This window comes from Lacerta agilis, chromosome 14, assembly GCF_009819535.1.
Source record: "Lacerta agilis isolate rLacAgi1 chromosome 14, rLacAgi1.pri, whole genome shotgun sequence".
NCBI lineage: Eukaryota > Metazoa > Chordata > Lepidosauria > Squamata > Lacertidae > Lacerta > Lacerta agilis.
Window position 1 is genome coordinate 23,231,526 of NC_046325.1, and position 25,600 is coordinate 23,257,125.

At 40.3% G+C, this 25,600-nt stretch overlaps 3 protein-coding genes across 3 annotated transcripts; 1 reads left to right on the top strand and 2 right to left on the bottom strand.

Moving 5' to 3' along the window:
- On the top strand, positions 1–3,029 carry LOC117057793 (olfactory receptor 1009-like). The gene is made up of 2 exons (XM_033168634.1): positions 1–10; positions 2,029–3,029. The coding sequence occupies exons 1-2, from the start codon at positions 1–3 to the stop codon at positions 3,027–3,029; spliced, it is 1,011 nt and encodes a 336-aa protein (XP_033024525.1).
- A 1,229-nt stretch (positions 3,030–4,258) lies between these two features.
- Positions 4,259–8,912, bottom strand: LOC117057794 (vomeronasal type-2 receptor 26-like). The gene is made up of 4 exons (XM_033168635.1): positions 8,196–8,912; positions 7,800–8,027; positions 6,342–6,468; positions 4,259–5,160 (listed from the first exon to the last, which is right to left on the bottom strand). The coding sequence occupies exons 1-4, from the start codon at positions 8,910–8,912 to the stop codon at positions 4,259–4,261; spliced, it is 1,974 nt and encodes a 657-aa protein (XP_033024526.1).
- An 8,422-nt stretch (positions 8,913–17,334) lies between these two features.
- LOC117057795 (vomeronasal type-2 receptor 26-like) lies at positions 17,335–23,643 on the bottom strand. The gene is made up of 5 exons (XM_033168636.1): positions 23,429–23,643; positions 21,675–21,966; positions 19,004–19,231; positions 18,594–18,720; positions 17,335–18,233 (listed from the first exon to the last, which is right to left on the bottom strand). Exons 1-5 carry the CDS (start codon positions 23,641–23,643, stop codon positions 17,335–17,337), a joined length of 1,761 nt encoding a protein of 586 aa, XP_033024527.1.
- Positions 23,644–25,600: the final 1,957 nt, after the last annotated feature.

The window sequence follows — 25,600 nt, forward strand, 5'->3', positions numbered from 1 at the left end:
ATGCAAAGAAGTCAAAAATATACACAGTATACAAATTGCATCAATTATAAAAGAGGGCAAAAGGGTTGTTATACTGTCATTTAATTTCTTTCAAACTTGGTGCTAGTCTTATGCAAAGGTCATACTCCATGAGTTTACATTGTTGCAGCTGCCTCAAAGGAATCAGCAAAGTAATTTCTTTAACTCAACTTTTCTTCCTCTTCAAAAAGTTCACTTGGCTCACACTATCTCAGTTAGAAACAGCTTTCCTTTGGGAATAAATATTGTAGTGTGTGACATTCACTTTTATATTTTAATGTCACTTGTGGTATAATGTCTAAGTCAGTGCACTAGAATCAACCTTGGTGTATAATAGAACTTTAAACATACACCCAACGTTCTTAATCTATGATATGTCTGCTTTTGATTTGGTGATGAAGTGATCAAACCTTAATTCAGAGTTTCTAAAATATCAAAAGTGGGAGGAGGATCAAATATACAGCTCCCCGGCCTGAAACACAGTTAAGTGAATTATTTGTAGCCTCTTGGAAAATCAAGAAATGGTTACATGGGACATTTTTTATAAAGGTAAGCTATTTTAAATTTATCTTAAATAAGTTTGATTTCAGAGGTTCACAGTGATTTTATTTTATTCAGCATGTTTTGTTTCAAGTTATAGCCATCCCGTTTTATATCTATCTGCAGATCTTTTCAAAGTTTTCACTAATTTACCCTAAAGGAAGGTAATACTGGTAAATCTTTAGGACATTTCAACTCAGATCCTAGTAACACCTGTTTTTTATGCTTGTGTATTTCGCCCGGTGCCTTTTTGCCCAAGTGTCTGCATACTCTAACATGATAAAACTCCAGCAACTCCCATGGTCAAGAAGCTTTGGAACCTTCTTGATCATGTACCTTGCTATAGATAAACAGTGAACTCTCAACTCACATCCTGAAAGTAAGAAAGAGCTTGGGGTCAGTCTAACACACACATGCATACTCATGATTGCATGACTGCCACCTTGTGTGAATGGGCAATGGAAGGCATATCAGGGGAATCAGGACACATATCCAGCTGTTGGCAAATGCAAAATATATATGCAAGTGTTGCACATGGTATCTTTGAAACGGCCATAACATAATGGTTACCATTACTACATGTTGTAAGAGTGGTGGAGAAGTGATATGGTCATTTGAGCTCAAGAAAGTGAACAGCAAACTCCAAAGCGCATTCACTCAGAAGTTAAGTTTCCTACTAGCAGTTCCTCGGTGCTGTCAGTTCGAGTAAGTGTGCATTTGATTGTGGCTCCAATGAAATTCATGTTTTAATTATTAAGACTCTGCACACACTATACAAGAGTAACCTCCACTGAAGATACTGCAACTTATTTCTAAATAACCAATGTGTATGATTGCATTTCATGTGTCATTCATTTCAGTAGAATGGTAAGCAACTGTGTAGACATGAAAGGCAGAATGATCACATCTGCACTGAACTTCAGTTGATTTCTCTGTTATTCGGATTGCAGACCCTCCAAGTGTCCCTATTTTCCAGGAATGTCCCTGATTTAGAGAAGCCATCCCAATTTCTCATTTGATCCCAGAATGTCCCGTTTTCCCTTAGGATGTCCCTCTTTTCATTGGAGAAATGTTGGGGGTTTGGAGTTAGGCAACCCGCCAAACTGTCTGAAAGCAATCTTGTAAAGGGAAGGTTTTTTTAAAAAAATGTTTAATGTTTTATTCTGTTTTTATATGTATTGTAAGCTGCCCAGAGTGGCTGAGGCAAACCAGTAAGATGTGTGGGGTATAAAACCTACATTGTGCAATGTACTGTTGATATGAAAGTTGAAAGTTCTTAACTTGTGCTACTATTTCTGGGTTAGCGGAGTCTGTAACCTGAAGCGTCTGTAACCTAAAGCATATGTAACTTGAGGTACCACTGTATTTTATTCCATATAGCTGTAACCATTTTACTGTTGTATTAGTTGTTATTGTTTCTCTTCTCTTTGTTATAATTCTTTTGTTGCATTCAGATGCTCATTTTACTAGAAAACAACCAAACAGCCATCACAGAATTTATTCTCTTGGGATTCGGGAATCTTCATGGTCTACAAATCCTTCTGTTTGTGACATTCTTGGCTATCTACCTGATTACAGTCACAGGCAACATCTTCATATTGATTACCATATCACTCAGCCGAGGCCTTCACACACCCATGTATTTCTTCCTGTTTAATTTCTCTTTCCTGGAGATCTGTTATACAACCTCAGTTGTCCCAAAAATGCTGAAGACTTTTCTTAAAGTACGTGAAGCCATCTCCTTCTCTGGTTGCATTACCCAGTTTTATTTCTTTGGCTCCATGGCAGTCATTGAATGCTATCTCTTAGCGGTGATGTCTTATGATCGGTACCTAGCCATCTGCAATCCACTTCGCTACACAACCATCATGAACATCAGAGTCTGCTTTCAGATGGCAGCTGGTTCCTGGATAAGTGGATTCCTGACTCCCATAGTGACTATCGTGCTAACTTTCCGATTGCCGTTCTGTGCCTCCAATGAAATTGACCATTTCTTCTGTGATTTAAACCCTATTATAAAGCTCTCCTGTGCTGACCCTCATATAGCAGAGATGACCACATTCATTTTAGCATCCATGGTGACAATGGTCCCCTTTCTTCTCACTTTGGCTTCATATGCCAAAATTATTTCGACCGTTTTGAGAATTCCATCTGCCAAAGGGAAGCAGAAAGCTTTCTCCACATGTTCCTCTCACCTCATTGTGGTGACACTGTTCTATGTCACTTTAGGTACTGTTTATGCAGCCCCATCAGCAAAACAGTCACCCATTCTCAATAAACTCTTCTCTCTGTTGTACACTGTCATCACACCCATGCTCAACCCCATGATCTATAGTCTAAGAAACAAAGATGTCAAAGAAGCCCTGTGGAAACTCATCTATAAAGAACCTTATTGTCCATGCATGGCCACCACTGTGGAACCAGAGGCAGCATATAAGGGAACCTCAACAGAAGTGGCGATAGACCAGTGATCCTTACTTCTAATAAGTGAGGTATTGTTTTCTTTGAAGGGACAATTTACTCATTCATCCCAATCTTTTAATTTTAGGAAGATGTAGTATTAATTTCTATTGCGTTTCTGCATAGGCAATTGCTTGAGTCTATAAATTGAGGTCTTAATTTATGTCAGGGATTCCAAGCCATGTGGCTGCCAAATCTCCTCCCCCCCCACCCCAAATGTCAGGGCTATATGGAGGCAGAATAGATGCAAACGACTTCAATCAGAATTGGAATTAAAGGTTTCATCATTTTTTTTAACTGCTCCTTCTATTCACAGCCAGCATGGTGTAGTGGTTAAGAGCGGTGGACTCGTAATCTGGTGAACTGGGTTCGCTTCCCTGCTGCTCCACATGCAGCTGATGGGTGACCTTGGGCTAGTCACACTTCTCTGAAGTCTCTCAGCCTCACTCTCACTCTCAGTGTTTGTTGTGGGGGAGGAAGGGAAAGGAGAATGATAGCCACTTTGAGACTCCTTAAGGGGAGTGAAAGGGAGGATATCAAGTCCAAACTCCTCCTCCTCCTCCTCCTCCTCCTCCTCCTCTTCTTTCTTCTCCCCTGTTTTACATTCTACTGTTCCTCACTTTCAGTTGAACTAGAATGTCAGACACTGACATAATATATGCAGTTTGCCACAACATACAGTTAGTTTAGCCAAATTGCTTCCCCCACTAATCTCTCAAGGTTACACTCATAAATAAAATGTTTTGATGCATTTTGATGTTATTAAAAGTATGTTTACATCAATATTTTTTGTTTATCTGGTCTTACATTGATTTGAAAATGTACTCTTTGAAAGTGGCTTTAAAAAATCTTAATAAATTTCATAAATCTATCCTTCACAAACTTTCCCAGATTTTGAGAAATAAATATGAAATCAAATATATATATAAATTGGGCTGCCTTATGACCAGATTTCCCCGGACATTATTGGGATTTCAAAGGCAGAATTGATATCCAGGAAGGAGTTTCTGAAAGGAGACACTTTGTCAAGTCAATGATACAAACTTGTTTTATTGGTATTTTTGTAAGAAAAGAAAAGAAAAAAGCTCAACAGCTTTATTATGTTGATTAGAGAGAGCTGATGTTTCAGCAGCATCCACTGTAGAAGAAAAATCAACCATAAATGAATATGAAACAAAGAGGCAGTTTATAATTAGCATAACTCTGGTTCACCAAACTAAAGAAACAAACATTTAATTCTTCAGTTAGCTCTTCGTATTAGCTGTCCTCTTTTGTTCAATTCAGGCTTCAACAAAATAATGTAGCATTTGGGAGAAAAGATGCAGACCAACAACCCAGCACTGGAGGCTAAGATAGAAAAGATCTCCACAGCTACCATGTATTTCCCTTTAGTGCTCAAGTAGGTTGGAACAAAGGATAACCACACACTGCAAAACACTAACATGCTAAAAGTGATAAACTTGGCTTCATTGAACGTGTCGGGTAACTTCCTAGCGAGGAAGGCCAAAGTGAAGCTGGCAATGGCCAGGAAGCCAATATAGCCAAGGACACAATAAAACATTGTCACAGACCCCTCATTACATCCAAGTATTATTTCTTCAGCCATTGAGTGTGTATCAGCCTCTCGTAATGGGGGAGAGATTGCCAGCCACACAATGCAAATGCCTCCTTGTAGAAGGGAGCAAGAAAGAACAATGGAATTGGCCAGCCTCTTTCCCACCCATTTCCTCATTCTGGATCCTGGCTTGGTGGCCATGAAAGCCAGAACCACAGTGAGGGTTTTTGCTAGCACACAAGAAACAGCGACTGAGAAGACGATGCCAAAAGCAGTTTGTCGGAGGAGACACGTCACCTTCTGAGGCTGCCCAATGAATAGCAGTGCAGAAAGGAAGCAGAGCAGGAGGGAGAGGAGGAGAGTGTAGGTGAGCTGCCGGTTGTTGGCTTTGACAATGGGTGTGTTGTGGTTCTTCATAAATGTGAAGAGGACTAGAATGGCGGCCAAGGAACCGGAAAGAGCAGAAAGGGCTAAACTGAGCCCCACAGGTTCTTCAAAAGACAAGAAACTTATCTCCTTGGGAATACATAAATCATGTTTTTTATTTGGATACGTTTGGTCTGAACATGTGGAACAATCACTCATATCTGAAAAGGAAAATATTTGGCTTAATATTGCAAACATGCCATTAATCTCAAGAACAGCTAATCTTACTATATGAATCTGGAAGAAAATAGTAATTCATCCTGTGGAATGTGGTGTGTGATGATTGTAGGGATTGCAATAGTTAACATTGAAGCTTTCTAAACTAGAAAGTTTCCTATTTCCTTCCAGCTATTTCCTTCCATTTGCCTTTTACCTGGAACACCAAGTTTAACCAAATGATACCACAAAGCCCTCTTATGAATATTTTTTTACTGCATTTAAGTCTGTATTTCAATTTTTCTACCAAGGGTGTTGTACACATGCAATTTAAAACAGCTTACTAAACCAATCAAAATACAACTTCTGGCTGGAAGGAACTGTACACTGGAATACTGCCCCAAATTTTGTCACATGAAATTACAGAGGGCCCATAATTGCAGATAGCCCATAATTTTCCAGGTTTACAGGATTGCTTATAGATTTAACACTGTCGTCCCCCAAAAGTCCCTCGATTCTGCTAGTTTCCCATTGCGGCGTTTGCCCCTTCCTGGGGAATATATGAATGTGTAGGAGTGAGTAAAGGGTTAATTGGCTGACCCTAGGCTGACCAATGGAAAGCCGGAGGAGGAGCTTAGGGGCTTTGAAACCCAGCATAGAAGAGGGGGAGTTAGCCAGTTGGTGTTGGGGCAGTTGGTTAAGGGCAGTTGACTGAGACAGTTGGTTGGTGGGTGGGTGGTGATTGTGAGGGTTGGTGGTGAGGTAGAGTGGTGAGCGTAGGATCAAGACAGGGCTGAGATAAAAATAGATATATACCAATGTAACTAATATCTTAAGTTTGTTGATGTTTAAAATAAACACTTATTATTTTGTTCAAATCAAAATCCTGACTGTGACAGTGATTACCGGGAGGGATCCTGGTTGGTGGCAGCGAAGCGCTGTGGTGGCACAGGGATCAATAGACCGTGAAAGGTCCAGGGACCCTGTGTGATCGCCACACCCATGTACTCTTTTTCATCATTCAAATAGTCACATGAAATGTGGAAATCAATAGCTAAAAATATTAGGAAAATAGTCCTATGCAAATAAAGTCCTAGTATATACACACATCCTTATGATTTTATAGCCCTATAGTGATGAAATATCACCTAATCTGCCTCCTATTTCTATATACATTATTGCTTACCTTTCTGGTCTGAAATCTTCCCTTCTGGACAGGGGATGCAATCGTAGCAACAAAATGGCTCCCCTTCCTTTGCTTTCTTGCTTGAACCAGGACTGCACGGCTCACTGCATAGAGAAATAGGCCTTGCCTAATCCATGAATGAAAAAAGAGAATATAGAGCTTGGAATCGTAATGTGAATGGCACTCATTTAGAGCAAGGAACCATGACCCCATTCTCAAAGTGAGGCAGTGTGGAGAACGTGCATTGAATAGAGAAGGCTGTTTTCATGAACAGCAGGGTGATCATTTATTTTAGCTGCATTTCAGGAATAACAATTTTTGGCTCCCCTGTATCCAGCAGCTGAAACAATGACCTAATTGTGCTTTATGATAGTGCCAATGCCACAGTCAAGGAGCGTGGTCATGTCCATTTTGTTCCGTTTGAATTATTTAACTCCTTTTAAAAGTGTCATTCCCAATTTTCAATCAATTTTAGGAAGAAAACATGCATTTTTGATGGCATGGACCTGGACCGTAGCCTCATCTCATCAGTCAAACTACCCAGTATAGTGATGTGACTGGATCAGGGAGTTGTGATGCTAGAGGGTTTGCTCACCTCCCTCACTCTCACTCTGCAGACATCAAGGAGCTATCAGAAATCAATGCCTAAATAAAATACTTAAAAGTGACATATGGCTTGATCCTATGAGTGAAATTTGATATGTTGGGTAATACTCAGTGATGCAGTACTCTGAGCATACTGACTGAAATCATTGTGTGTGCATTCGCAAAATTGATTGCAGAAGTAGGTAGGTTTTGACAAGGCATTGGATAGGTATGCGGTATTATGCAACACACTTCCTGGGTGATAAGTAAAGTAAGTTTCACCCTGACTGGGAGTGACCCTCTGACATTCACCAGGTGTTATGATCCTGCCAGGGCTGCCATTGGGAACAGTGCTATGGCCCATTGGCCCACATGTGGGCACACAGACAAAATCTCCCCTTTCTGGCCAGGTGCTGAATCTAGCTGCAATCCAATAGGCAGGACTCCAAGTAGGGCCATCATTTATAGGGCCACAAGCCCATGTACTTCCAGACTCCTGATCCACCTATTGCAATGGGCCAATGCTGGTACAGCCAGGGGGAGGGATTGTGCATCCCACCACCAACTGTGCAGCAAGGAAAGCTTGGCCCTGGGATCATTTCACAGCCATGCCAGGAACCAAATGCCACTTCCTTGGATACGAAATAATACAACGAATGATCAATATTTTACATATATTAAATGCAAAGATGCACAGTTTTTGTTCACCCAATAACTTCTCAATAAATAAAATCAAAGAGCTCCTGAAGAGGAATTTCATGAAGTGTAATTTGTTTACGCAGTGCATGAATTCTTCATAAATTCCAAACTCATCATTGTGCAGTGAAACTGTGTTTATAATCAGGACTCAGAATACCTACAATATGATTGTACCTGGTTAAACCACTTGTGCCATGTTATAGCATCCTCATGGATGGTGAACAATTGACCTGAAGAAGTCTGGGGATTCATTCTCCCAACTTTAACTTTATGATAGGATTGGTTTTGCGAAGCAATCCAATTAATAACATCAAGCCCAGCTTCCAACTCCCCCTTCTGATTGAAGGAAACTGTGTCTCCCGCACTATTATTAAATGACACACCTCTGAGGAAATAGTGGAACTAGATTTTGAAAAGAAAGAAAAGAGAGGTGTATGTCAGTTTTACAAATAAAGACAATGCTAACTGCATTTCACAAGGACCAGAACCATCTACTGCACTAACCAATTACTGCACTATTTTAACACCAATTTATGTCACACTGTCTAAAGGGAAATGTGGCCACATTACCTGCACCAGCTGATAATCCTGAGATGTCAGCTTCCTATTGTCTTCCAGTAATCTTGAACTGAGTCTGGATGAGAACATGACATGGAGAGCATGGGCTATGGCATAAACAGCATTGTATATACAGTAGCTATGGCCCGTCATGCTCATTTCAAAAAAAGGTGTAGGAAGCATCCCCAGGTTCTCCTCTCCAGTGCAAATATTCTGATCAACACCATCTGTGACTGTACTAGGGAAGACACAAGCAAAGGCCTGTTGCCAGAAGTCCTTGATGAAATAATCTCCATTTGTGGTGCAAGGATTTATGTGTTCAATAAATTTGAGAAATTCTGGTAGAACATTTGAGTGAATTGTGAAAGACAGAGCCCCATGGATTATTTGTGTATCCCAAGTCCTTTGATAAACTGCAGAAGTCAGCTCGATCTGGGCTGTCATTATCCACACTTTACCTCTTGCATCCTCTCCCATCTCTTCTTCTTCTGATAAATATGGAAACCATCTAAGGAATATCATTGAGTAAGATTCTCCATAGCAGACTATCACATTGGCTTTGCTACTCATTACTTTATCACGTATTTTTGCACCCTCTTGTAACAAGTCTTTTACTTCAGTGTCAAAAGATACTTTGGAGATTCTTTCTATGAAGGCAAAACAGATATCGCTAGAGGAAAACATTGGGGCCACTCTTTGCACAAATTGTTCTGCATTTTCTATATCCATCGTAAGGAGCCCAATCCATGTCCACCTGAAATGCAGAAGTAAGGAGAGAATCCCCTCATACTGAAGGGCTTCTTGTGGGACCATTTGGTAGAAGGAGAGGCCTGGAGTTTTGTCATGCATGATGGGAGCAGGACCATATGTGAGCTAAAAAAAGGAAACAAACAGATAGGAATGTTTTAATGTTTATAGTCTGTCTTATTTCATTTAACATTTAGAAATGTACAGTAGCACAATAAACAAAACTTCAGAACTACGAGAACAACTTCTACCCACATGTGCCTATGTGTCCGCTGTGCTCGGTGGAACTGGCAATACCATTGGCTGCATCAAAATATCTGTTATGCACTTGTAAAAAGAACTTGATTGTTTAATTTGTCAGTGCATACACTTTGAAACTCCCTTCCTGTTAAGATCAAGCAGTCAGCTTTACTGTACTCTTTTTAATTGCTGCTAAAAACCTTTTTGTTTAGGTTAGCCCACTTAGATGCTTATAAAGCTGAGGTAATTTTAATTTGTTGAAGTATTTATGTTTTAAGGTATGGTGGTGTGATTTTATCTTGATTTTTCTATTTTCTCTTCTCTTGGCTGTTTTTGAGGTTTTCTTTACCATCAAGTGAATTTAAGTAGTAATAAATAAATAAATTATCATGGCTTATGGAGTTGGGTCCTAATGGTTCAATTAATGAATGCAAAATATTTTCATATAAAAAATTGTTGAAACATTTAAATAAGATGAAAGAGGATGTGTTTCAGAGAAGCTGCCTCACTGTGTTTCAACCCTGGCATCCTGCATTACTGTTTCATTTTTTTCATTTCCCATCCAGATTTTGTTCTTACATCTGCCTGTATTTGTAAGAGTGTCAATGCCATTTAGGATGGTAGTCACTGCCCAAATGGCATTGACACTATTTTTCTGGACCAGGGACATTCATGCAGGATCTATGCTGATCCACTTCAAATCCTTTAAAAATATGCATTCCTTTCTTAAAGGCACCCTCCGGCTTGCTTCCCTGCAAAGGCAATGGAGATGACATGAAATTTAAGTGCAATCTAGTAGGCATGCAATGCTACTTGTTTGATAATTTTAGTATAGCCTCCCTAATTATTAACAAAATGTTCCTTAGTTAGATCAATGCTCCATAGCTTTCAATTCCCCTTCTAAGAAGTGCACTCCAAGATCTGCTTCCCATGTCATTTTCAACTCTCAGGTTATGCTTTAGTCACAACACCAGTTTACATATTTTAGCCTCTAAACCACAAAGTGAAATATGGTTGGCCATGCAAGCATGAGGGGAAAACACCCTTAAACCCATTGTGCTCAGCACAGAGACTGATGTACCTGTGGGATTTTGTAGATATCCAAGACTGTTGCTGCATGAAGAGAGGTTAGGGGGTCAAGTCCCCCAATGACACCTATCAAATCATTCTGAGTGTCACATTTGTAGTTGGGGACAAATCTTTCTGGGCTGGATGTAAGGAGCAGTGTGGCATGGTAAGTTCCCCTTGCAGTGAAATAGCTGTCAAAGATGTGGAAGCCCAATGTTGTATTGCACAAGATCTGAGGGTTGCCATTGATCTCCTTTACTGCAAATGCCAAGGCCAGGACATGCTGGTAATTCTTAGGCACCACACTGGAATGAGAATTGGAATCTGTATCAGAATCTGTTTGTCCTTCTATGGCTGAGCAATTGAGAAATTGCCTGTTTAGCTCTATTCTTTTTTGAAAGTAAAAAGAAGATACAAAAGGAAACAAGACACAGTAAGACACAGGTGTAAGGTTTCAACTATAGGGTGGACTGTTCAAATGAACAAAGAAGGGAGTCCCTTACATAATCTCTTCGGGCAGTACCTGTGGGGGTTCTTCAGTGAAGGTTAAGGCATTGGAGATGATGTAGCCCTGAGAAGCTATGCCACCAAGGATGAGGTCTCCTGACTGGTGATACTTGTGAAGTGGAGGGTGTGGATCATGGACATGACAGTTCTGTATGTGAGCCTTGCATGTCGTGTGAGGTGGCAGTACAACAAGCATCACCAGAAATATCACCATACTGGTTGCAAGGACAAATCTTCACTTGAGGGACATTACACTATCTCCATTGTCAACTCCCTTCTTAGAGTGTCTATAGCTTCAAAGGCTAATATAAATGTTCATTCAGTCTGTAAAGAGGCATGCTACCTTGAATAACAAATACTTCTGGTGGCAAGCAGTAGTTCTAAACTCTAATTGCTATATTTAGTAAATTGTATCTTTCAAATTCTTTCCTATTCAAATTCCACAGGGAGTTTGAGAGGCAGCAGAATTAATTACTGTCATTTTTTGATGTCAAGGTTTCACTGTGGAATAGAAAAAGGGAGCTAGTTTGTCGCATCTGAACATATTTCGCCTTATCAGTTGAGTATCAAAATGAGAGCAAGTAATCAGCAATTACAAAACACATTGTCAGAGAGAAGACAAAGCTAGCAGAGGCTGGGTGCACTGAGAAGCAAGTAGATGAGACAAGCCTGGAATGTGAAATGGGGGAAGGGCAGCAGAGCTGCAGTAGAAAACTAATCTCTGAGTACAAAGAGCAGGAACAACAAAAATTAAAATTACTGTATTTTAAACATCTTTTCAATGAATTTATATTACAGTATTTCATACCACATTTGTGGTAATACTCTAAGGCAGTGGTTTTCAACCAGTGTCCCATGGCACCTTTGGGTACCTTGAATGATGGCCAGGGATGGTTCCTTCCCTTCTCGGATGCCCTCGTGCATCTGCTTCCCAATGGCTTGTGCAGCTGTTTGTTGCTGCAGCCCTGGCTACAAGCTCCTCAGACGAATGGTGGCTCTGGAGGTGGCCAGGAGGTGCTGTTTGCCAAGAGCTGAGGCGGCCTTGGAGTAGACAAGTAAATTGGTGAGGAAGCCCTGCCAGCCAGTCTGCTAGCCCTTGCTGTTGGGAATGGACAGATAAGTGGGAAGCTGGGCAGGCATGCACCATGCTGGGGTTTCTTGTTCTTGCTGTGTAAAAGGCCTACCAGGGAGTTGAAGTGGAGCCTTTCTGCCATGATGGCACAGTGGTGTCTGCTGCTGGCCTCATGTTCATCTTTGGCCAGTCTCTGTCATGCCACTAAGGCTAGGGGCATCCTCTTCCCAGTCTCCTGTGGGATGTTGTGAGGAGTCACCTCTCTTGGGGGTGGCTCAAGGGCCAGGGGTAGTGGCAACTATTCCCTGGAGGACTCTCAAGGAGAGGTGAGGAGCCTGAGGGAACACTCCACAAGGGAGAGTGTTCAGAATTGGGTGGTGGCCTGCCAGCTCTGCAGCTTCTGAGGCTTGGAGTATGTTTTCCCACAGGAGAGCCATGGAAATAATGTACCGGTAGTTGATCATGGAAGCTGTGGACTCAAAAGGTTGAAACCCTCTGGCCTAAGGTATCTTATTTTAAAAAAGAAACAATTAACCATTACATTACATTATATTTAACCAATGCATTGCATAAAGTAGTTTCAAATTACTCAAGACCTGGAGCATTATTCAGCTTATGATCAAAAACATTCTGTTAAGGTGTATCAGTATAGAATCCCTTAATATTGTACAAAGTCTGGCCTACAAGAATGTGGCAATCCCTTAGTCGCTCAGTTGGGATTAAGCCTTATTGAACTCAATGGCACTGTTGGATTGTGCTTTGAGTTATTAGATGAATATTTGAAATGCAGCACATCATAGCAGAATATTTCATTAGGAGATTGAAGTCCAAACTGTATATTACTTTTCTAAAGTTGTGTTGTGATTGTAAATATTTTTTAAAGTGTTGTAACCCACTCTGGCACCTTACATTGAACACGAGGTAAGAATAATACTAATACTAATACTAAAAATAATAATAGTAATAATAAATATAACCATCTCTGCTCTGTTTATTGACAAAAAGGCCATTTTTTCATAATGCTTTCCTAAAGTTGAAAGCACAATCCCTGTATTGGCCAAAATAAAGTTCAGCAAAAATGCTCGACATATTTCCTAGAGGGGTGAATGGATTTAGCTCAGATACGTGGGTGGCGCTGTCAGTTAAACCACAGAGCCAAGGGCTTGCCGATCGGAAAGTCAGCGGTTCGAATCCCCACAACGTGGTGAGTTCCCGTTGTTCGGTCCCTGCTCCTGCTAACCTAGCAGTTTGAAAGCACATCAAAGTGCAAGTAGATAAATAGGTACTGCTCCAGGCAGGAAGGTAAACTGTGTTTCTGTGCGCTGCTCTGGTTTCGCCAGAAGCGGCTTAGTCATGCTGGCCACATGACCTGGAAGCTGTACGCCGGCTCCCTCAGCCAGTAAAGCGAGATGAGCACCGCAACCCCAGAGTCATCTTCGACTGGACCTAATGGTCAGGGATACCTTTACCTTTACCTTTTACCCACTTGTGGCTAAAAGAAAATGCAACAAAATTGCTTGACCTAAAAAAGGAAAAGAAAAGTGAGAAATAGATATAACCATAATTTAAACCTGAGATTCTGAGGGTTTTCATTGATCTCTTTCATGGCAAATACCAAAGCCATGATGTGCTGGTAATTATTAATTATTAACAAGAGTTGAATTCCACATCAGACATGTATCCCATGTTTGTAAAATGATCACTAATGCATCATAGGTATTATTATATATTGTAGTATTGCCCCCCAAAAATTCTTAAACCGTAGCCTAAATTGTCCTAAGCAGAAAGGAAGTATATTTATACTTAATAATAGGTACTGTAATTCTCAGTAAGGTAAAGTAAGACCTCTGGTGGGGAACCGCTCATGCTGCTTCAGGGATAGTTTGGTTCTCACCCTGCCCTCAGTTCTCATTTGTGGCTCCTAGAAGCTATCACCATACCATTGTGACCACATCCCAGGAAATGTCTTTGCTGGTCAGTTAAACCAGGTGAGTGTAGTCGATGGGTCTCAAACCCTCATCAGCTTCCCACTGAGATGATACTGAAATTGGGGATTAGCTGTTAAATTATTTACCATGTGTGCAAAACTACAAGACTCACCTGCATAGATAGCAGATGCCTAGTTTGAATAAGGCATCTTTAGCATATCTGCCTAGATTCACAGAGTCAAGGTGCTTTGTTCATGCTCTAGAGAACAGAGAACCTCCTCCCTGGCCCTGGCACACCCTTCCTCATACCTTTATTTCCCTGAAGCTTTCTTCAGCAGTCAAACCCAAAAGCCACCATTATGAGGATGCAGATATTAGACTATTCACAAAAAGTAGGTAAATCCCTTACATAAGTTCTTCAAACAATGCTGGTGGAGGTTCTTCAGTGAAGGATAATTGTTTGGAGATAATGAAGTTCTGAGAAGCTATGCCACCAAGGATGAGGTCTCCTGACTGGTGATACTTGTGAAGCGGAGGGTGTGGATCATGGACATGACACTTCACCATGTGAGTCTTGCATGTCATTTCAGGAAGCAGTGCCAGCAGCATCACCACAAATGCCACCATCCTGAGTGTAAGGAGAAATCTTCACATGACTTATTATATTGTGTTTCCACTGACACCTCCCTCAATGTATTGCCTATAGTTTCAAACGCTGATTTGAATACTCGTCAGTCTGAAATAAACCTTAAACCTAAAGAATAAATATTGTTAGTCCTGAGCCATATTTTTTAACATGGCATTTATATAACATACTTCACCAACTCCACCACTAAAAATTGTAGGTGGTTTTGCATGTGGCAGAATTAATTACAGTTTACTTTATAATAACAAAGGAGAATAATTGCAAAGTCGAAGTTGGAGTTTCCCCTGCGGAATTGCAGAAGCTTTCAGAAAAATTATGTTTGTCACACTTGGACATGAGTTTTCATTTGCTTCATTTTCTGCCTTGTAATTTTGATCTGATGTGCAGCTCAGAGCTTAGCTTTCCATTAGTTTTTTTTTTTTTTTTTTGCCTTTCCTGAATTGTCCTGTTGAGTTTTCGCCTTTATTTCTTTATTTCTTTTACTTTACAAAGTTGTTATTGTACTTCACCAGACCTTAACCTATTACAGTATTTGTAAGAATGGATTCCAAATATCATTGAGTTCGTCCATGGCAAGTCTGTGTTTATATGCAAATTGTTCACATATTGTGAGTTTGTATACGTCTTCCATCTAATTGTAGAAGGGAGCTGCATTTTTATTTTCCCAGTTCACCAGTATCAGTCTTTTTACCGTGGTAAGAGCATGGAGAGTCCACGGAGAGGCCACTCATATTGTCCTTTTGTAAGGTTTCATATGCTGGCTATATAATTCAAAAGGATATTTTGCTCTGTAAATGTAAGGTTGTTCCATACAGCTCTGTTGATTGAAACTATTACCTTCTGCCAAAAATCTCTTAATATAGGACAATGAAAAAACATATGTTTTAGAGAAGCATTATCCCTATTTCATCTTCAACAGTTAGATACCTTAGATAGCCCTTTTTAAAACAAACATAATGGGGTGCAGTATATTCTAAATGATATTTTTTGTTGAATGAGCCTCCGTTTAAGGTCCCGAGATGCCCTTGTTACAGCACTTAAATCAGTTTCTCACTGTGTGGTCGAAATAGAGATCTCTAATTCTTTATTGCATTCCTCCCTCCATACCTGTATATCAAATTGTTTTGCTAGTAACCAAGATTTATAAATGTTGATGGCATGGTTTTATGTTGTGTAAGAATTAATCAGCTGCTTCAATATCTCTGGGGTCTCTGAGGCTGTAAAAGCTGCTGGTCCATAGATGGTGGTTGGCAATGATTATTTGCGTGCCAAGGCCCCATGACTCTCAATTGCCTATTGATTAATAAACACAGAGATGTGATTATTTAGGTTAATAGGCTAAAACAGGCCACAACTTTATTGGTTACAGATGTGAGTGGTTTGGCTTAGGCATTGGGTGAAGCCAGGCTGTATCTTGACTCCCACCTGTCTGCAGGGAGTCCAGCTAAGGGTAAGCCATCAATAGGGGGAGCCCTATGACTTACATCAAATAGGGATCCCCGTTGGGGTTGTGGCATGGCCATAGCCCATGTGTGGGCTTCGGACAAGATCTACACCCCTGGATGCCATTAACAGATTGCCCTTATAGAGGTGGGACAGGTGGAGGCTACAACTTCCCCTCCATTAAACAAAGGCTTACTCAATGCCTAACCTTACAAAGCCGTGATGACTGCTACAAGGTAGGCAAAAACCAAATGGCAGCTGCTAATTCACCAAGTGAAAAAAATCCTACCGGCCCCAACAATAAGGCGGCCGACATTTGTCCATAGCAAGATTGTGTCATACCAAAGCTTAAAAAGAGGACGGGTGGGTTGGGAGATCTGATGAGGAGGAGAGAGAGGGAAGCCCCCTGGCAGTGCTGCAGTTTAAAACACCCATGGCCACACCTTCCTCCAGCATTGATAGGCCAGACAGGCGTGACGTGACTGGGGGTTGGCACAAGGGGGGCATCAATCCCCCGCCCCTGAGCCAGATCACCATGAGGGCCCTGATGCTCAGCTGTAACACTGCCCACTGGAAAGTTGAGCAGTCTTGCGTGCCAAGGGCCCATGCCCACAGTTCCCTATTGATTAATAAACACACATTGACACAAGTATTGACACATTGACAAGGTTAATGAGCTAAAACAGACCATAACTTTATTGGTTACAGATGTAAGTGGTTTGACTACTTCAATATCTCTGGGGTCTCTAAGGCTGAAAAAGCTGCTGGTCCATAGATGGTGGTTAGCAAGTGTTTTATCTGGAGATATTTAGAGAAGGAATCAGCTCAACACTATTAACCATGCTTATATTACTATTATTCCAAAGCCCAGCAAGGAGTTTTGGTCTTTCTTTAAATATATTTTTTTAAAGTTACTTGAAAATGTGCATATGTATTTTAAAAATGCAAGTCTATGTGTATTTTAAAAATCAAAATAATGTGGAAACAGGACAGAACAGATGACCAGAGTGTATTTCCATCCATAAAAACTGAAAAAGACCTCAGGAATACAAAACAATGGTGTTCAGCATGAAAAGAAATAGTCTTTTCAAATGCTATTTAGTTGGATAATGTGGGAATTCAGATTTCCAGGAGGAAAGATGGCTGGCTTGTTCTCAATTACCAACTCTCCGTTGACAGATTATTATGTGGTCATTAATGATAGCCAAGATGTAAGTTTTGCTTATTGCAATCCTCCTTTGAAGATAGGGAGATCAAGAGATTAACCTCAAATGTTCGGGGGGGGGGGATTTTCTTCTCAGTGGATACAATAAGTTATGGGATGTGTGGAATGTCTTAGTGCAAGCAACCACCATCATGCTAGACACAACAATTACAAAACTATGAAGAAGAGCTAAGTAGGAAAACAGTTTCAATAGAACCTGTCATAATAATTTGTTCTGGAAACAATCAAATATCCAGCACAAAAACTATAGTCAAACATGCAGATACTTAAATGCTTCAATAATCTCTTTTTATCAGCTGTCCCCTGTTGTTCAGCTTAGGCCTCAACAAAATGATATAACATTTGGGTGCAAATATGCAACCCAGCAACCCAGCACTCGAAGCTAAAATAGAAAAGACCTCCACAGCAACCATGTATTTGCCCTTGGAGCTCAGATAAGCTGGAATGAAGGATAGCCAAACACTGCAGAAGACCAACATGCTGAAGGTGATGAACTTGGCTTCATTGAAACTGTCAGGTAACTTCCTGGCAAGGAAAGCTACAGTGAAACTGATAATGGCCAGCAAGCCCATGTAGCCCAAGACACAATAAAACATAGTGACAGATCCTTCGTTACATTCTAGTACAATTTCTTCAGTAAGTGATTCTGTGTCAATGTCTGGGAAAGGGGGTGTAGTAGCCAGCCACACAGTACAAATGGCTGCTTGAATAAAGGAGCAGGAGAAAACTATGGTGTTGGCCAACTTCTTCCCCACCCACTTCTGCATCCTTGATCCTGGTTTGTTGGCCATGAAAGCCAGAACCACAGTGATGGTTTTTGCCAGCACACAAGAAACAGCCACTGAGAAGATGATGCCAAAAGCAATCTGTCGAAGACACACCAGCTTCTTAGGCTGCCCGATGAATAGCAAAACACAAAGGAAGCAGAGGAGAAGGGCAGTGAGGAGAGCGTAGGTGAGGTCCCTGTTATTTGCTTTGACAATGGGAGTGTTGTGGTGCTTCATAAATGTCCCTAGCACCAGAGTGGTGGTTAAAGCAAACGAAAGAGCACAACAGGCCAAGCCTATCCCCAAAAGTTCTTCATAAGACAAGAAGATGACATTCTTGTGAAGACAGAAATCCTGTTCTTTGTTTGGATAGCTTTGCTCCATGCATTTGTAGCAATCATTCATGTCTGAAATGAAAAGTTATTGACTTACTCTCACAAAGGTACCATTAAAATCTGAACAGTACATTTTGCCAAGGAAAGGAGGGTGCAAGAATTGGGGTGAAGTGAGGCACCCTTGGGAGAAGCTACCTAATATATTGTGGCAAACTGCCTCTCAGTATTGGCTTGTGTAGACTCATCTGTCATTGCCCACTTCTCCCCTGGGAAAATACTACTGAGTCTTGGTTTTTAGGGGAGCCAAGGGTGTGGCTATGGTGCCCCCATTGAGTTGCGAGTGGTACTGTACCATAAGCAATTTAAACAGTATATTCAATAACAGTTCTTCAGAGCAATATAAATTATGGTTCTGTATAATTTATTTCTTACCTTTCTGCTCTGAAATCTTCCCTTGAGGACATGGGATGCAATCATAGCAGCAAAATGACTCCCCCTCCTTCACTTTCTTGCTAGAACCAGGATTGCAGCTTTCACTGCATACAGAAATGGGCCTCACCTAAGTCATGAAGGATAGAGTACAGCAATTATAAGTACAATAGGCAGAAATGATTGAAATTCCTCAGTCAATAATATCAAAAGGGCAGAACCTTTGGAAAATAATTTAATACCATATGTTATATATTTCGGGGGGGGGGGGGGGTTTAAGCTTCTCAATTAATATACTCTGTTTTATAGCTGTCATTAATTCCCCAGTAAAATTCATTTTACTCATGAGAACACAGTGTCAGTGCTCATTCAAACCTGAAAGTCAATCCAAATTGCATACAATTTGATTTTACCTGGTTAAACCAGTTATGCCATGTCACAGCATCTTCATTGATGGTGAGTAGTTGGTCAGAAGAACCCTGGGGATCCACTGTCCCAACCTTGATCCCACGAAAGGATTGGTTGGAGAAAATAATCCAGTTGATAATATCAAAACCAGCAACAAGAACCCCATTCTCGTCAAAAGAAATCATGTCCCCAGCACTGTTGTTAAACGAAATGCTTCTCAGAAAGTGATGCAGCTAGAATAGAAAGAAAAGGCAAGAGTTTAGAACATTCTGCAGCGGGATCATTCAGACTTAATTCAATACCATCAGTTCAAAGGGGGCATGGCTGGGTTTTGAGTGAAATTGTATCAGTGTTGCCAGATAAAGGCAGAAAAAAAAATCTATTTTCCAACTGATGGTAAGAGGAAGAGAGATGTAAATGCCAAGAAGAAAAAGGCTTTTTGGGGTCTTTCTTAACACAGAGAATATAATACAATGTTTGATGAAATATCAACCCATTACCTGCCACAAATCTTGAGTCTGAACTGTCCATCTTCTTCCATCTACCATTGCCCTCTTTTTAAGGCTAGATGAGGATACAGTTTGTAGAGCATGTGCCATGACATAGACAGCATTATAGATACTGTAGCTGTGGCCAGTCATGCTCATTTCAAAATAAGTTCCAGGAAGGCTCTCCAGTTTTTCATCCCCTGTGCAAATGTTCCCTTGCACCTTGTCAACAGTGGTATTTGGGAATATACAGTCAAAGGCCTGTTCCCAAAAGTGCCTGATAAAACCATCTCCTTTTGTGCTGGAAGGGCTTCTGCTCTCAAGGAAAGTTTTAAATCCTGATAGGTTATTGGAGTGAAATGTGAAGGACAGAGCACCATGCAGCATGTGTGTCTCCCAAGTCCTCTGATAGACGAATGAGACAAGCTCCATCTGGGCTGTCATTATCCAAACTTTGCCTTTTGGTTTTTTAGACACATCTAGATTTGACAAATATGGTAACCATCTCAAAAACACAACAGTGTAGGATTCTCCAGAAACCACAAGTACATTTGTTTCAGTGTACATGATTTTATCATGTACTCTTGCCCCATTTTCCATCATGCTTCCCATTTCAGTGACGAAGGATAATAGGAGTAATCTCTCTATGAAAGCAAAACAGATGCCTCTCTGGGACAACATTGGAAGCACACTTTGCAGAAATCTTTCTCCACTGTCATTATCCATCACAATTATGCCAATCCACGTCCACCTGAAATGCAGAAGCAAAGAGAGAATCCCTTCATACTGAAGGGCTTCCTCAGGGACCAACTGGTAGAAGAGAAGGCCTGAGGCTTTATCATGCTTCACTGGAGCAGGACCATATATTAGCTAAAGGGAGATATGGAATGGAGGGGTGTGTGATGATAGTAGTAACAACAACCTTTATTGAAAAGTTTGAGTGTCCAAAGTTCAGCACATACGCTATGCAAGCAGAAGTTACAACAACCTGGCAAGCAAGTGAATGTTGTTATTTTCATGCTGCAAAGAGGGGCCTTATACTGATCAAATGGTAGCTAGCTTATGTCCACCTTGCAGAGGGAAGCTGGGGAGAACTGGCTAAGGGAACAACTGCACTGCAGAGTCCTTGTCCCACAACTTTAAGCACATACTTGTTTTAAACACTATACAACACAATTGTCAATATAAAGTAAGTTTTTTGCAAATTGCCCATTCATTTCTTGATTCCATTTAAGGTGCTTATGCTAATATTTATAGCCATAAATGAGTTAGACCCCAAATATTATAAAGACTGCCTTCTTCCCTACAGCCCATCTTGGGTATTAACATTGGCAGTGTGGTCCATATTGCTTTTTTTACCATCTCAAAAACTTGGGACTGGTGGCCTGGGAAAGGACATTCTCTTTAGTAGCCCCTAGGTTGTGGGGCTCCCTCCCCCCAGAGGTGCACCTGGCAAATTCAGTATGTAGTTTACACTGAGAGCTGAAACTGTGGAACTTACATACATGTTTTAATTGTTGAATATTTTTATTGTTAGATGACTTTGAGATGTTTCATAGGAAAGGATTAATCAGTGGAAATGATAGATATAGATCGATAGATCGATAGATAGATAGTAATAAATACAATACATAATACTTTGATCGGCACACATTTCTCACCACTTAGCCTTGCCTATATTCAAGTTACTCAAATTTCAATCTTCTTGCACAGTTCAATGAAAAAGAGGATCTACATACTTTTGAAAATTCGTCACCTTCCTACATGTGGTCCAGTCTGGAATAAGAACTTAAACCTACATATATGGCTCCCCTCCTATCCTGGCACAATAATGTGTATAACAGATGGTAAAAAGGAGAATGAATTAAAACACTGGATTTCACTCATCCAAATTTGGCCAGATGCTGTAGATGTGTTTTTCTGTTTGATCTGCACGAGTACCCAGAAGTATATTTCCATGAATCTCAGCTCAGCCTTTTATGGATTCCCATTTATGAACAATCAAACACAAAACGAATAAACCCTAATGGCTGTTTCTCCTGATCTGGACATGACAGGCACAGCAAAGATCACAGCTACCTCATTAACTTCATTTTACACATTTATATCACTAAACAATGAAATGGAGTTTCGAAGGTAAAGCAGGTATGAAAGAAGTTCAAAACTGCATGTTTCTCACACACACTACCTGCGGAATTTTATATTGATCCAAGATTGTTGCCACATGAAGAGAGACTTGAGAGTCCAACCCACCAATAACTGCTCTCAGGTCATCCTGATTGTCACATTTGTAGTTGGGGAAAAATCTCTTTAGTGTAGATAACAGGAGCATTGTAGCATGATAGGTCCACTTTACATTGAAATAGCTGTCATAGATGTGGAAGCCCAAGGTGACATTAGGTAAGAGGTGGAGGTTTTCATTGATCTCTTTGACTGAGAATGCCAAGGCTAGGATGTGTTGATAATGCTTTGGCACTACACTAGAACAAGAATTACATTATGTTAAGCTTTTCAAAAATACCACAACTATGTTATGTGTAAGCTTCCTTAAACACTGTTATTTATTTTAGTATTTGCACAACTTCTTTCTTCTTTCTTCTTTCTTCCACTGTCTCCCAAGATGGCACATGTCAACACAATACATTCCTTGATGTAATCCTGGGCATAACATGGTCTACACAAAGGTGAAACTACCAAATTGATAATCTTTAGGAAATGATATTGCCTATGTGCAGAGATGACAGGACTAAACGGCATCAGTGTTCATCTCCAGAACTTTATGCTAGCTTTTATTGTACAGTTTTATGTTTTATAGCTGTAAACTACTTTGATGTATATTTTTATGACACAGTGGTATATAAACATTTTTATAACTAAATAAAAAATGGCACAGCCCGACTTTTCCTTGAAATGACATTTTCTTGGTAATGACCTTCAAAATTTAAAGTGTTATATAAGAACATACAATCTAAACACAATAAGAGTGGCTATTTAGTATTTAATTCTAACAAATATACATTTATCCCAGTTATATTCTTATTCTAAATTAAATGCCTCTAGTACAGAGTGCCTTATGAAGATCTTCTGAACAAATCAGAGATTTAGAAAACAATGAAATCACACCAAACAAGGATAAAATGAGCTGTTGGTTGTTTGCTTGCTTGCTTATCATCAGGATTCAGATTTGAAGGAAGGTAGTGGCAACTCTGAGGTGAACAATTTCTACATCTGAAAACAAGAAAGTCTTCCTTGATATTCTGAAAGATGGCAATTAGCGTACCAAAATTATGAATCAATAAATAAAGATGAGCAAAGTAACACCCACTGTATTTTTAAAGAAGGAGGGGAGCAGAAATCAGGCTTAAACCCGAGATTTTGCCATCTGTGAGATGGAATCAGAAACAATATAAGGTTATCAATGACTTTTTATAATGATAGATATACAGTAGCTGAGAATCATGAGCCGGGTGTTACATAAATATAGCAGGTTAAGAAAAGCAGTTCTGAATCAGACCACAGGTGAATCTTTTCCAGTACCCTGTGCTGACAGGGGCCAGAGTGATTCCTACTGTTCTATTGTGCTCATCTCCTACTTGTGGTCTTCCAATTGAAATGGTAGCATAGTTGGGAATTAGCTTTTAAATAATATACCAGGTGTGCAAGACCATCAGACTCACCTGCGTAGATAGCAGGAGACAGAGATAAAAGCTTCATTGGTTACAGATGCCTAGTTGGAATAAAACACAAAATATTCCTAGCATATGTAACTAGATCGCTAGTGTGTGTCCGTGTGTGTTTTTGCTCTATAAAACAAGGAATTTCCTCCCTGCCCCGGAAAAACTTTCCTCAGACCTGAAGCTTTTTCCACAGTCTTAACCCATAAATCATCATAATGAAATGCAGATCTAAGACTGATTGAAAAAATGAAGGGAAATCCCTTACATAAGTTCTTCAACCAATGCAGGTGGGGGTGCTTCAGCAAAGGATAATTCTTTGGAGACGATGAAGTTGTGAGAAGCTATGCCACCAAGAATGAGCTCCCCTGACTGGTGATACTTGTGAAGCGGAGGGTGTGGATCATGGACATGACACTTCACAATGTGAGCCTTCCGTATGTGAGGAAGCAGTGCCAGCAGCAACATCACAAAGGTCACCATCCTGATTGTACAGCCAAATCTTCACTAGACTTACTTTATCATGTTTCCACTGACAACTCTGTCATTTCAATGGCTGATTTGAATACTTTTCTGTCTGAAATAAACGTTAAATCTGAAGAATAAATATTGTTATTCCTGAACAGGGCTTCTTTTCCAGCTGGAACTCACCAGAACTCAGTTTCGGCACCTCTTATGTGGGCACTGTTGCCATTATAAAAGAACAAGGGAAGTGTTCAATGAGAGTTCCAGCACCTCTTTTTATAGAAAAATAGCACTGGTGCCAAGACATATTTTTTAACATGGCACATTTATACCATCCTTTGCAGTCTCCAACCCTAATAATTGCAGGTGTTTTTACATGTGGCAGAGTTAAGTACTGTCTACTTTTTAATAACAAATATTAAAAATAATTACAAAGTCAAGGTTGAAGTTTTCCTTGTGGAATTACAGAAGATTTCACAAAATCATGTTTGTCACACCTGTGCAGAAGTTTTCCTTTGTTCAATTTTCTGCCAAGGAATTCTGATCTTATGACAGCTTTCTGGTTAGTTTTCCATTAGCTGTTTTGTTTTGTTTTGTTTAAGTACTTCCTAAATGGCCCGATGGATTGATTTGCCTTTTAAAAAACTTTTCAAAATACTTTAAAGAATGTGTATTTGGGCAAACACACAAACACGAACAAACATATAAATGCTATTTTTGTCTATTTTCCTATTATTTTCATGCAGAAACCAGAGAGAACAGACTCATGGACTGTATGTCCATCCATAAGAAAGGAAATTGGCCCCAGAAATACAGAACAATGATCTACAGTGGCAAAAGAAGGGGTGTGGGTGGGTGGGTGTGGGTGTGTATCTATATCTACTGTATATCTATCTCACATACTTGGATAATGTGGGATACTACGTGTACCAGCAGGCAGCAATAAGGGATGGATAAATATATTAGCAAGGACGGGAGGGCAAGAATAAAGGGAACATCCAAATGAGCTAGTTGAGAAAAGAGTCAACAACACATGGTGTGAGACCTGACTGTGAGGGTAGGGGTGGAGGAGAAATTTTAATATTAGCCTACCTAATTTGCAGTTCTCAAAGCAACATGTGAATTGAAATTCTGTCATCCTGGGAAATTTTGATGAAATATAGTTCTCCAACAAAATAACATGTGCAAATATGCATATATTAAACAGAAGTGTGTATTAAAATGCATTTATTCGTGAAAAATGCACACAGAAATGCATTGTATTAGGGAACATAGGAAGCTGCCTTACACCAAGTCCTATGTTTACCATATTGTAGGTTATGTTTTTTTCTAGTTTTTGTTCCTGTAGCTTGCTATTTCTATTGCATGCTTTTGGATCCCAAGCACTTTGTTGTGTGCATGCAGCATAAGACCCTGATGCTGAATTAAAATTTAGAAATCAAAATATTTGGTCCTGACATTGACATACTTTGGTCCTTACATTGGGAAAGGACAACTCTTTCTATTTAGAATTCAGGATTGATCTGAAGCAGTTGCACAGCCCTACTGATTTGGCAGGAGGCGTATTTAGCAGTGGGTGCCACTGAAGGATTTGATGGGCTACATTGGCAGGTATGTGTGAGAAATTATCAGGTAGCAAAGGTTTGGTGAGGACAATTAACCACTTTAATAGGGAAGTGTGTAGTCTCCAGTCTTGTATTCAGCTCTGTGGGACTCATTGGCAGTGTGGGTAGCACCTTTGAGGTCAACCACTCAAGTTGTGGAACCCTGGGAAGGGGTAAGGTAGAAACGTAAGGGAATGGGTAGATGAAACACAACCTAACACCCTTGTAATTCCGCCCAAGACCTGCAACCGCCAATGTTGTGGCGAATTGCTACGGGAAAGGTGAAACCTGCCAATGCAGGTAAATTCCTTTCCAGCCCTTCAACAGCGGCCTTGACATAGCAGCGCCTGTGACCTGTGGAGAAGAGGTTA

Bases quoted from the DNA above. Each gene is read 5' to 3' on its own strand.
- LOC117057794 (XM_033168635.1), bottom strand. From the start codon at position 8,912: ATGGATATAGAAAATGCAGAACAATTTGTGCAAAGAGTGGCCCCAATG. The intron at 8,028-8,195 runs GTAATGTGGCCA...TTCAAAATCTAG, and splicing joins AGGATTATCAGCTGGTGCAG to TTCCACTATTTCCTCAGAGG. The intron at 6,469-7,799 runs GTACAATCATAT...TTCATGGATTAG, and splicing joins GGCACAAGTGGTTTAACCAG to GCAAGGCCTATTTCTCTATG.
- LOC117057795 (XM_033168636.1), bottom strand. From the start codon at position 23,643: ATGGTGACCTTTGTGATGTTGCTGCTGGCACTGCTTCCTCACATACGG. The intron at 19,232-21,674 runs GTAGTGTGTGTG...TTTCTATTCTAG, and splicing joins ATCAATATAAAATTCCGCAG to CTGCATCACTTTCTGAGAAG. The intron at 18,721-19,003 runs GTAAAATCAAAT...TTCATGACTTAG, and splicing joins GGCATAACTGGTTTAACCAG to GTGAGGCCCATTTCTGTATG.